We start from the raw sequence: 12,018 nt of genomic DNA, 5'->3' as shown, positions 1-12,018 counted from the left end.
ATTCCCTCTTTTCTCTTTTTAATTTACTCTTTATTCTATCTTTTTCTTCTAGTTATTTACTGCAAAATATTATATAACTAGCAGTAAAAATATTACTTTAAGGCATTATATTATATATATAATAAGATTTAAAGTTAATATCTAGATGCTTAATTTTACCTTTACTATAGTACTGGTAGTTCTAATTAAAATTAATTTAGAACTAGATTTATAGTAGTCTTAGTCTAGTTCTAATTTATTAAGATAAATAAAAGCTTAATAATATTCTTACTATATTCTATTTATATAAACAAAATAAAATTATATAAGTAACTTTAGGAAGAACTTTTAAGCTAGAGCTAATAAAGCATTATAAGCAACTTGCTTAAGCACACAAAAAAACTCTTAGTATAATTTAGCTAAGCTACTTATTTAGCTTATTCTACTACTATTAGTTAGTACTTTTTAAGGGGGCTTTTTTATTTCTAAAAAAACAAATAGGCTAGGTAGAGATATAAATTAATTACAAACTAATTTAAGACTAGCTTCTATATTTATACTAACTAGTTCTACTAGGCCTAATTAAACTTTAGCTACTTCTATAGTTAGATATTAATAATTAACTTTTATATAAAAAGCAATAGATAAATAGGTATATTTAACTAAGCTTTATAGTATAATTTAATAATAATATCTCTTTTAAGCTTAAATAAATATAGTCTAAGCAGGCTAGATTATTTTAACTTCTGCCTTAGATATACACTATATTATATATAGTCTTTAACTTATTTTATAAGGATAATATATATAAATAGAATATTAAAGATATAGTAAAGCAGGTTTATAACAATCCCCTGCTATAGCGATTTAGCACACACGCCTAGGCGTGAAGTACCTTTCCTATATGTTATGTATATAAAAGTGACTTCTTACCTATAGCGATTTTTCTCGTAAATATTGCTTATTAATATATGTAAGTTTATAATTACACACTACCTTACTCCCCCTAAAATCCCTTATCAGGCCTTATTAAGCCTTATTAGGCTTTATCTACTAGCAAAAGTGGGGCTCTTTTCTAAAAGAGTAGTTGCATCTTAACGATATAATCTCTGTAGTCGGGTTATAACGATGGAAAATTGCTTGCGAAGGTTATTGTTATAGACTTAGTTTACTGTAGCTATATATTAGTTTAGATATATTTCTATCTTTTATATTTATAACAAGAGGATATAAATAAGACTTAATTTAATTTACTATAATTACTAACTTTAAGTACATTTAATTTACCCTTAACTATAATACTCTCTCTAAATATAAAGTTATTAGCTTTATTAATTTACTTAATTAAGTAGAGTAGTTTAATAAGCTTTAATAATTTACTTTCTATAAGCTTTATAGCTAATAATACTATACAGCCTAAAGAGCAAGTAGAGTCTTCTTTAATAAAAAGTCCTGCAAGTTGTACTTATAGCTTAGAGAGACAGCAACTTATTTAGAAGAGACAAAAGTGCTAGCTACTATTAATTTCTTTGTCCTAAAAGTCTTATATTTGCCTTTAGAAGTCTTATAGAAGTAGATTGCCTTAAAGATTAAATTTTATATACAGCTTAAAATTATTTTAAAGAAGTTAGTACTATAAATAATTAGTATATATATAAATTAGTAGATTAATATTACTATATATATATTTAAGCTTCTCTATATAGAATTAAACTTAGTTCTAGAACTAGTTCTAAACTAGTTCTAAAATAATTCTAAATTTAATCTTATAGTAAAAAGTAAACTAATATATAAAGCTAAGTGTAATTATTAAGTTTATAATTAAAATATCCTAGCTCTTCTAGCTGTTTTATATACTATTTATTTATAATTTTAGTAAGAAATAATTTAATATTAATTCTATAAAGTAGTATAAGTATATTATATAGAGCTTATTAATTAGCTATATTATTATTAGAACTTAGTAGAATGCTCTAGTTTAGAGCATTTTATATATAATATAAGTCTATAGAAATTCTAGATTTAATATACTAATAATTTCTTTATATATAAATTTTATAGCTATTTTATAAAGTAATAAAGTTAGCAAACTTATTTTAAATAAAAGGTATATATACTATATAAAGAGCAATTTAGTCTTTAATATTGCCTTTAATAAATAAAGTATACTTAGCTAATTTATAGAAGAAAGATATTTATTAGTTAGAAGTACTTATATAGAGGTAATACTACTAGCTTTTAATTCTAATGTTTTATTTGCTAGAACTATATATATAGTATAAAGTAATTTAATCTTTTTATATAAGTAAGAACTAATTTCTATCTATATTATAATAGGAAACTAAACTAGTTTTAGTAGATACTAGCATTACTTATACTGCTACTTATAGAGAAGTCTTAATACTATAATTTAATCTTATAAAGAATAGCTATATTTTAAGGCATTAAACTATAAATAAATACTACTTAAGTATACTTAGTGTAGTTATAGTAAAGTAACTATAGTAAAACTAAATAATATAGTATAAGTATATATTAATATATATATATATTTAAATGCTATATTTCTTAAGTTTCTTATATTTATTTAAGTACTATAAAAAATTTAGCTTAAGTACTTAAAAGTTAATATAATACTATATATTACTTTCTCTTTAGTATTAAACTTTCTCTAGAAAAATAGTTTAATAAAAGTTATAAAGCTAATTTTATAAAATTAATACTTATACTTTTTATTATATATAGTATAAGTACTTAAAAGTTAGTATAATACTATATATTGCCTTCTCTTTAGTATTAAACTTTCTCTAGAAAAATAGTTTAATAAAAGTTATAAAGCTAATTTTATAAAATTAGTACTTATGCTTTTTATTATATATAGTAGTAAAGATATTTATAACTAAATTTATAGATTACTAATATTTACTTTAAGTTCTTTTTAAGAAATTAAATTACTTTAGAAAGAATTTAGATTTACTCTTGCTTTATTTAAATATACCTTTTTATATAATTCTACTAGCAAACCTTATAAATAGTATATAATAAATATTAAAGGTTATTATATTATTATAAATTCTAAAGAATTAATTAATTAGAATATTTATAGAAAAAGAAGTAGAATTAAATCTACTTAATAAGTTAATTTATAATTTATATATTTTACTACTATATTAATTTCTAGTAAGAAAGCTATATCTTTAGTATATATAAGCTTACTAGTTGCTAATTATATTGCTAAAGAATCTTATTAATAAAGTAGTAAATTAATTTAATTAGTATTTCTTATATAAATAGTTCTAAAATCTCTTTATATAAAGGCTTTAAGCTTTTGATATATACTCTAGAAATACCTAAAAGCCTCTAAGCTAAAAGCTAGTATTATAATATTTAAAGGCTAATAGCATTTTTATTCTATTTATTAAGAAGCTTATTAACTTAAAATAAAATATCTCTATAAAATACACTATACTAAAGAGATTATTAAATAGTCTCTCTAAGACTTTTAAGCTATCTATATAGTCTTAGTATATTAAAGTAGGAAATAATTTAGAATTAATTTAAAATTAATTTTAAAATAATCTAGAAATAATTTAGAAATAATTTAGAAATAATATAGAACTAGTTTTAATATAAATCTAGAATAATTATAGTATAAAGTTTAATTTATATATTAAGGTAGGAGGAATTTTTTCTATATAACTCTGCACTTTTAAAAAATCTAAAAATTAGAAAATCGGAAAATTGTAGTGGCAGCGTTTGCGGATGCGAGCTAATGTGCGACCGTAATGGCCACTGGCGATGACGGACTTCGAGTTCCGCCTCCGCCTCCGCCTCCACCTACCTCTCATCCCTCGCCGCACGTGGCATCGGCCCTCGGGTTTCAGCATTTCACCAGTCTCCTAGGCCCTAGGCCATAGGTTCTCATGTAATAGCTGCCTGGGTAGGGCAGTAATAGAATTTGGGTCTTAATATCGACTACGACGAGCTAAGTCATACAACGCCCAGCTAGATGCGTCTGACGATACCTAGTTCCCAACAAGCCAACAAGTGTTGTTCCAACAACTGAATAATACTGGAAACCTGACCCAAGCACAAGGCTCCTTCATTCAAGACCTCCAAACCGGACATTCCATCAGTAAACAAACGTTTCTATCATTCACTCCATCGCGATGATCCATCCAAAGTGCGTCTAACATAAGATCGTAGAGCCCGTCTGGCATCCATAGCCCAGCGCTTGACACGGTCCGTCACCCAATCGGACCTATTATTGCTGCTGGATCGGGGTGTGTCCTTATCAATGTTTTTGAGATTTTTCTCGGAACCTTTCAGCGTCATATTAATTGAAATGTGACTGTCACTCTGCTCCAAGTCCCGAATCTTCTTGCATTTTCTGTAAGGTCTGGCCGTCAGTGACTCTGCAATTCGCATTCGAAACATGGACATCTTTTTGCGCAAGCCATTCTCTTGAACGGGCTTCCTGTCCGAACTGAAACTTGGCCTCTGAACGAGGGTGTCTTTGTTTGAAGACGATAGGGACCGTTTCTTGCTCAACTTGTCCTCTGGTGAGGGCGGGTAGGGTATACTGAAGGGATCAGACGGTTGAGGCGACTTGTCTCCTGTGCTATTTTGACCATGCTGAGCCTCGAAAATAGAATGGACACAGCCCTCAGACTGTGTATTGACTCTGGCCTTTTCTTCGTTTGCAGAGCGCTGCCCAATCTTGGTTCCCACGTTGGAGTACAAGGCCAAATCCGCCAACGAATTGCATTGCTTCAACCGATTGACCCTGTTGCAAGGTTCTCCTGTGGTCGGCCGCCCTTGGCCAATCTGGCTTCGTGAGAGTTTGAGTTTTAGTCTCGGCTTTGCTTGTGAAGTTGATGGGTGTGGCCATTCATGTACATCTCCTTTGGTATCGGCACGATTGGCGTCGCCACTGCCAATAATTGGTGAACATGACGGCTTGATTCGAACTTTAAACTTTGAAGGACTGCTATTCTTGACTGACTGCGGTTGTTGTTTCAACCCAGATGGCATCATGTCGGCTAAGTGCACTTCGTCGTTCTCTTGGACGATGCCATGAGGTCTAGGACAGTCACCTGAACGTTGATCAAACAGCTGGTCGTCCCATCTCCGGAAAGAGTGCTTATTGTGACTTCTCCCGCTTGGCACTCCTGGAGGCAACGGCGGAAGAGCTTTCATGAGCTGCGGGATGCTGTTTTTTACCTTGAGTTCACGAGCAGGAGATATTGGCTCTGGAGATAGGATGTCCAACTCTTGTTCATGCACGGACCCGTCTCCGACATGTCTAGTTTTATCATTGAGGTCGGTAGTACTGATTCTCACAGCAGCTACGTTGCGACGATGTCTCAGGTTGTCCAGGTCATGGTTTGACGAAGCAACACTGTCAGCGTCACTGTCACCCGAAAGTTTCCGAGCAGAAATGTCTGCCGCCCTGAAGCACGGAGACCTGCCTAGCAAGTCAAATGATGAGAATATAGACGCAAAATCAGGCAATGTTGGGTCAAGGGAGGACCGTGCCTTGTCCGATCCCTGTTGAGCACCTATTGTACTTGCATGGCAGTCAGACTTCGGCCAGTCTCCCTCGGCCCTCGGCGACTGGCATGTATCTGATTTGGAAACTCTTGCCCTATTGACACTCATGTTATTCTCATCTCCCGGAAGCTGGCCTTTAGCGCTCTTTGCTGGTTCAGGGTCTGCGGGAGCAGACTGAGATAGGCTTCGCGCAGCGATGAGATTGCTCAGCTCTGTGTCGTCGGCTTCGCTAGACCTTGTCACTTCTTCCACTTTTTGGCCTGGCTCCAGCTGCCCTTCATTTTCTGCGCAGCATTCAAGACCTGGGCAGGGATGGGGAATAGGGTTGTCGGTGGCCGCATCTTGCGGAACAGGTCCGTCAGGCTTTGATTCCACCGCCAACTCATCATAGTTTTGACCGTCGTCGTGTTGAACAGCCAGGAGTTCCATCGAAATCTGTCCTCTGATTTCGTGGTGAAATTCGGCCGGTCTGTCAAAGTCCTCGCTGTAGTCATAGTAGAACGAGCCGGCCATTTGTGGTGGCTGTCTTGAAACCTTGGCAGTGCTAGGTCTTCGGTACATGTCAACAATGGATGTTAGACTAGGAGATCTCCCACACCTGTCAACAGGCATTCTTGCATGTCGTTCAAATCGTCCATGTCTGCTTGTTCCAGATTGCGATGAGCCCGGGGTCCGCGACCTGTGAGGCATGTGCCCTGGATAGTATGGGCCGGGGGATGCTCTTGAGGGCAACGATGCAGTGGACCGATTGAAGTCGGACCGGAGAGACAGAGGAGGCGGCCTTCGTACCCAGTTGTTACATGTTGACTTGTAAGACCCATGAACAGTTCTCTGTAAGCATCATTAGTTTGCAACCCGCGACGGTTCTCGCCAAGGCTGTTCATTTCGTACCTGCGAGACACGATCAAGCTCAATCATTCGGTTGTAATCAATACAGCCATTTTCAGCTACCGCAGGAGACGCAGGTCGCACCCCTGGCCTCTTGAGCCGTGTTGGATATGGAAATGGTGAACGTGGTCGTTGCAGCCCACTCCGGCTGGATTGACTCTGCAAAGTCCCCGAAGATTTCTGGGAAGGAAGCTGACGCGAGCTATTCGTTGTGATGGAATAAGATCGATGACTGATGTCATCGAACATTGGAGAGCCTGGCGTCATGTAGAATGGTTGACTGTCATACCCATAGAGCGAAATGATCTCAGAAGCGGTGTCTCTGTAAGAGCGAAAATGTCTGTGGTCATCAGCGTAGTAGAAATTCTCACCCTTCTTGGGTGTGTACTTTGCGGGAGGTGCTCCATCAAGAATGTCTGGCCTTGCCCTGGGATACTGATGATAGGCTGCAGGAGTCACCGGCGGTTGAATGGAGAAGATGCTAATATCTCCCGTTTCGGTGGTTGTCTTCAGCATGCTTGTGAGCGGCCCTGGAGACGGGGGCAATATCGAATTATGGCTGGCATTTCGTAGCGCGCGTCTCCGATGGGGAAATTGTCCCCTTGGAACGCCTGTCGATGGAGGAAAATGGGAACCGTAGGAGGTGTAAGTGCTATGAAGTGAGCCGTTACTTGCGGTCTTGAAACGAGGCTTGAGAACATCCATGGTAACTTCACAAAAGGCCGCGGGCTGCTAATACATGAGCTGGGCAAAGATATAACGATAGACTGAAATAAATAACGGTAATGAGACAAGTTGGAACAAAAAGGAGACGATTGGGGCCACGACAAGGCGTGAATTGGTTGACAGTTTCGAGGACCAAATACTGGCTTGCAGCAACATGTCACAGTTGGGTGTTGGTAGACATGGTCGTCCAAAAAAGTGGTAATGGGAGAATGAAAGACAAATGAAGACAGAGTTGCCACGGGTTGCATGTAGAGGCAGCCCAACGCTGGGCTCGGCAAATCAAGCAGCTGTGACAAAGACGAACGAGCGTTGAAGCGAGAAGTCGCTACACATCATGGACCTCGCGTGATATCAAGTCGGCAACAACGCATGGTGGGCTTGGAGCTGCTGGTGGCCGCGCGTGTCAACGGCAGCGATGCCCTTCCCGCCCTGATGAGGTTGCCGCACCGACAGCATGACGAGGCGATGACAGAAATCTCGATCAATCGTCCAATACATGGTTACTCAGGAGATGTGAATTTTAAGCTTTGTTTGTGCCAAAGAATACGCTTCACTTGCAGGAGCATTGAGGGCGAAGTCTGAAGGTGGTGGGTGGCATGAGGTTGATCAAGGAAGGAGCTCACGGCAGAAAGTGGAGGAAGGAGGCCCGCATCTAAACCTCGTGGTAGGTACGGAGTACTGGGTGTCTAGTAGTCACGGTGGTTACGCACTCCGTACCGAGCACATCCGGCCAGATGAGTCGGCAGGCAGAAGCGACATGGAACCCCAAGAGCGGCGGCGCCTTGGCAATGTTTGCGCTGCTCTTTGAACGGATCCTTCTAGGCATGTTGGAGGGAGCGCTCGAGAGTTATCGCGTCTACGGGGTAGGCTGTGCATGTCCTCCTCTGCACGGAGAAGTAGATGCAGAAATCCACTACTGACTGACTGACTGACTGATGAAAGTCATGTGGAATCTGCAACGTTTGGGCGAAGCGAGCTCCGAACCAGACTTACCAAGAGGGTGGGTGAATTTGAAATGTTTCGACGCGCTCACGTGCTGCTCCGCTCAAACATAACAAACAAAACAAGATGGAAATTGACAGGCCTTGTGCTCCTGTCCATTGCTTGAGACAAAAGAGAACAACTTCGCAAAGCGGCGGCAAGAAAATACATGGTAACCCTGAGTCTCATTACACCCAACTCGCACATGTCTGTACTCCGTAGACCTGACATCTTATTACTATCCCAATCAAAAGAAGTAAAGAACGGAGCACAGGATGGGACCGCGACTGGCGAAACATGTCTTTTCTTGTTCCGATGCATCCCTGTTCGTAAGACTGATCGTCCCTCGTGACCGGCCAGTCGGACGAGTCCATTTTGAACAGACAATTTTAGTGTGCAATCTGTGCTTGTCGTTGGATCTCCCCTTTCAGTGTTTATCTGCGAAGCCTAACATGGCCAAATCCCTGGGAGTCGGGAGGTTTCTGGGCGCACCTCCCAGCAAGCACATCTCGTTCCGTTTGTGCATCATGATTCTTGTTTTTCCTCCTTTCTTCTTTCACCTTGTGATTGATTACCCAATCCTCATTATTCTCTCCCGTCACAAGCTGAACTCTGGCGCCTCGTGGGGCTGATCCAACAAACCTGGCCACAGAACCGAGTGAGACAGATTGTTGTGTGCCCCGCTTTCCTCTCAACAATAGCCCCTATTGGCTCTACACTTACCCGCTTTGTTCTGGTGGCTTCCTAGGAACTTTTAGTAATTCAGGGGCAACCCGCAATGGCCAGCTCGCAAATGGCCGAACCCCCCAAGGGGGGACCAACAGGGTCCGGTTTGTCACCCTGTCACCCCATCGCGCGCCCCCATCTCATCCCCCCCCATCGCCCCGTCACGCTTGCCCCGTCTAATCACTTTTGGACATCCCGTCATCAGCGAAACTCAATGCTTGGTCACCCTCGTCTTGAATCTGGATGCGTCTCTGCAGGCCGCTCTTGTTTTGGCTTTCCACTATTCCCCCCTGTTTCCCGACACCGTTTGCCCGCTGTTCCTGGAGTCTGGACACCGGCCCTCAGGCTCTGATTGTTGTGAACCACCACCATTGTATTCCAACATTCAGTTCCTCTCCCCTCCCCGCCTCCTGTGTTCACATTGACTTCTTGCAACTTTTTGCATTTCTTTCTCGCGAAAAAGTTGTCCCGGCCGTATATTATTACCCTGCACGCTCCCTTGTCAAGCTCGACTCCCTCTCTTCACAGCGACACCATCTGCCTCCCCTTGCACAAAGAAAAATCGAAAACTCACCGAATCTGAATACGACAAAATGACATCCAAACCCGAGCTACGCCTCTCCACAACCATGCCGGCGGCCAACCCCGATGCCGACGCCAAGCGACCCCGAAGCGAACTGCGCAGCCCTCGTTTCCGCGAAGACTTTGATGCGCCATTCTCAGAGGCGCTCCTCAACGCGTCGACAATGACGCTCGCCACCGAGACCGACACGTCGCCGCTCTCCCAGCACCCCGGCGACATGTCCATCACCAAGCCGGCTCACTCTCCGCGCCCCCCGCAGTCGCGCGAAGATAGCTGGTCGTCCACAAACTCTAGCCGAAGCGCGACCAGTGCGAGTCCCGGCGTCAACGACAGGATAAAAGAATGGGCTCGGAAGTCGTTCATGGCTCGGAGGCGCTCGGACGACGGGGAATCGTCGCGGTCGTCATGATCCGTTGCAAGTAAATTGGACATTAAAAAAAAAAGGGATAAAACACTAAAAAATCAGACCATGCCGCAGCAATGCTGTTGCCCCGAATATATTCACGACGTACCATGAGCGTTATGCCCACGACTATTCATGTCTTTAGAATTTGCGGCCCCAGCGGGGAAGTTCGCAATTTGAACAAGGAAAAAAGGCCGGGGGGACAGCTATGGGAGACACCGACAGGTTTCGTTTACCAAGAGGCGTTTGACGGAAATTTTACACTGTATATAAATTTATATACCTTATGCACTATGGCGACCCAGCTATTTATTTATTGATACACAACACTGTCCCAAAAGGGGATGAGGCGCGGATAACCTACACTCGTGGCTAGAATACACCTCCGCCGATGATGAATATCCTCTGCTCTTCTTTCTTGGTCCACTGAATGATCTTATTCGCTCCCTGAGTCATCGCCGCGCGAGACAAATTTGGTCCCCCGACGCAATAAAACTCAAAGATGGGCGTGACCCACGCTAGACAGGTCGCCTCGTCGCTCGAGCAGTGCAGAACCTTCAGATGCGCGTGTTTAGCGTGCACCGAGGCATGCAGCTCGTGATATAGCGACAGCAACCTTCGTTTCTCGACGACATGGCCGAATGACGGTTGTAGCGACGACATGCAAAACTGTACGTTTGCTCGCGACTTGTACAAGAAGTGGCTGATTTGGCATCCGGGAGCAACGTGCGACACGTCAGGCCGGCCGGCGCGCTCCGCTTTGCGAATGATGGCCAGGCTGCCGCTCTTTGCCAAGGCCTGCGCAACGTCATCCCGCATTTGCTTGAGGCTGAAAAAACTCTCCTTGTCTGCGCTGATGAGGATCATGGCAATCTCTTCGCTGGACGTCCGTACATTTGTTGGGCCGTCGGGTGCTTGTTCGTCTGCCATGTCTTCGAAGAAGCTGACGTACATGTACAGATAACCCTTGTTGTTGAATGCAGGCAGGCAGACTGGGATCCAGCTCTCGCCGCCGCCGCCCTTGATGCCGTCTGATTCGAATAGCATGTTGAAGATGAGCTGCAGGTCGCTGGGGTGGAGCGAATGCCGTCGAGGCCGGATGACGCTGACGAGTTTGCCACCGGCGACAATGAGCCCGTAGAGCAGCTTGTCGGATCGAAGCTTCAGAAAGGCGTTGTTGATGGCGTGTCGCTCAGATTTGCGCAGCCTCAAACACTCCAACGAGCCTAGGAGAGTCGATGCAGAGCCAAGGGTGAATGAGTCCGCCAGGGAGGATAAGAGGGACTCTGTGCCTTGGAGCGGCTTGCGCAAGTCAGACGATGGTCGTTTGACAAATATGTTCTTTAGCGTGGGGAGTGTCAGCGTGGAAAGAATCTGCATGTACAAGGCCTCGAGCTGTGACCCGAGCTGCGCATCGCTCTCGCCGAGCTGGCTTATAGCAACAAGATGAAGAGGGCCCCGGGTCAAAACCACAAATTTCGTGCTGCCCGCGGTGAAGCCTTGCAAAGAGTCCTTGGCACCTTCGTAGAACGATATAATTGTCTGAATAACTCCTACGGACGAGTTGATGAGGTCGAGATCTCCGTGACGGCTCCAAATGGGTTTTCCGGCAGAGGACAGAATCATGTAATGCTTGCGCTTTGACTTCCACATTGATAATCGCTCTTCATCCTTGACGTCCTTGTCGTCTTGGGATGGAATAGGCTGCAGTTCAGCTTCGAATCTGGCGAGCCCGTCTTGAGCCCCGGAACGATGTCGTTCGAATGGCTGAACTGTGGCAGACTGGGCATGGAGCAAATTCCATGCTGGACTGCGCTTAGGGAATTCGGAAACCATTAAGCTTGCAATGTCACCAGCTGGTCTCAGGGTCGGGGCAAAACTCATCATGCTTGCATCATCATCAAGGCCTTCCCCACCAGAAACTCTGGCTTTGTGTCCCGGGGAATCATAACCACTGGCCACAGGGGTGGACACTGATCTGGCCCCGGGTGTTGAGAATGTGCCGCGAGATCCATCTGGAAAGGAGAGCGTCTGGATGTCCACAGACGTCAACGCCGTGGTAGGCTGAGCCTGCAAGCTTCTCGGTTCTGCAGTAGTAGCTACGGCTCTTCGAGGGGGCAACGGGGGAGGCTTCTCGTCCTCCTCGGTGGGAGGTCTAGTCTCTCTGCCCATGATACTG

At 42.6% G+C, this 12,018-nt stretch overlaps 3 protein-coding genes across 3 annotated transcripts; 1 reads left to right on the top strand and 2 right to left on the bottom strand.

Moving 5' to 3' along the window:
* Positions 1-4,131: 4,131 nt before the first annotated feature.
* Positions 4,132-7,125, bottom strand: MAM_05715 (uncharacterized protein; the record flags this gene model as incomplete). The annotated part of the gene is made up of 2 exons (XM_040824513.1): positions 4,132-6,363; positions 6,424-7,125. The coding sequence occupies 2 exons, from the start codon at positions 7,123-7,125 to the stop codon at positions 4,132-4,134; spliced, it is 2,934 nt and encodes a 977-aa protein (XP_040677492.1).
* A 2,321-nt stretch (positions 7,126-9,446) lies between these two features.
* On the top strand, positions 9,447-9,845 carry MAM_05714 (uncharacterized protein; the record flags this gene model as incomplete). Its single annotated transcript, XM_040824512.1, has 1 exon — positions 9,447-9,845. One exon carries the CDS (start codon positions 9,447-9,449, stop codon positions 9,843-9,845), a length of 399 nt encoding a protein of 132 aa, XP_040677491.1.
* Positions 9,846-10,211: 366 nt separating this feature from the next.
* MAM_05713 (Vacuolar fusion protein mon-1) lies at positions 10,212-12,011 on the bottom strand (the record flags this gene model as incomplete). Its single annotated transcript, XM_040824511.1, has 1 exon — positions 10,212-12,011. One exon carries the CDS (start codon positions 12,009-12,011, stop codon positions 10,212-10,214), a length of 1,800 nt encoding a protein of 599 aa, XP_040677490.1.
* Between the last annotated feature and the right edge of the window lie 7 nt (positions 12,012-12,018).

The sequence above is a fragment of the Metarhizium album genome (assembly GCF_000804445.1).
Source record: "Metarhizium album ARSEF 1941 chromosome Unknown scaffold_15, whole genome shotgun sequence".
In the NCBI taxonomy this organism is placed as follows: domain Eukaryota; kingdom Fungi; phylum Ascomycota; class Sordariomycetes; order Hypocreales; family Clavicipitaceae; genus Metarhizium; species Metarhizium album.
This window is presented reverse-complemented; position numbering and strand designations above follow the sequence as displayed.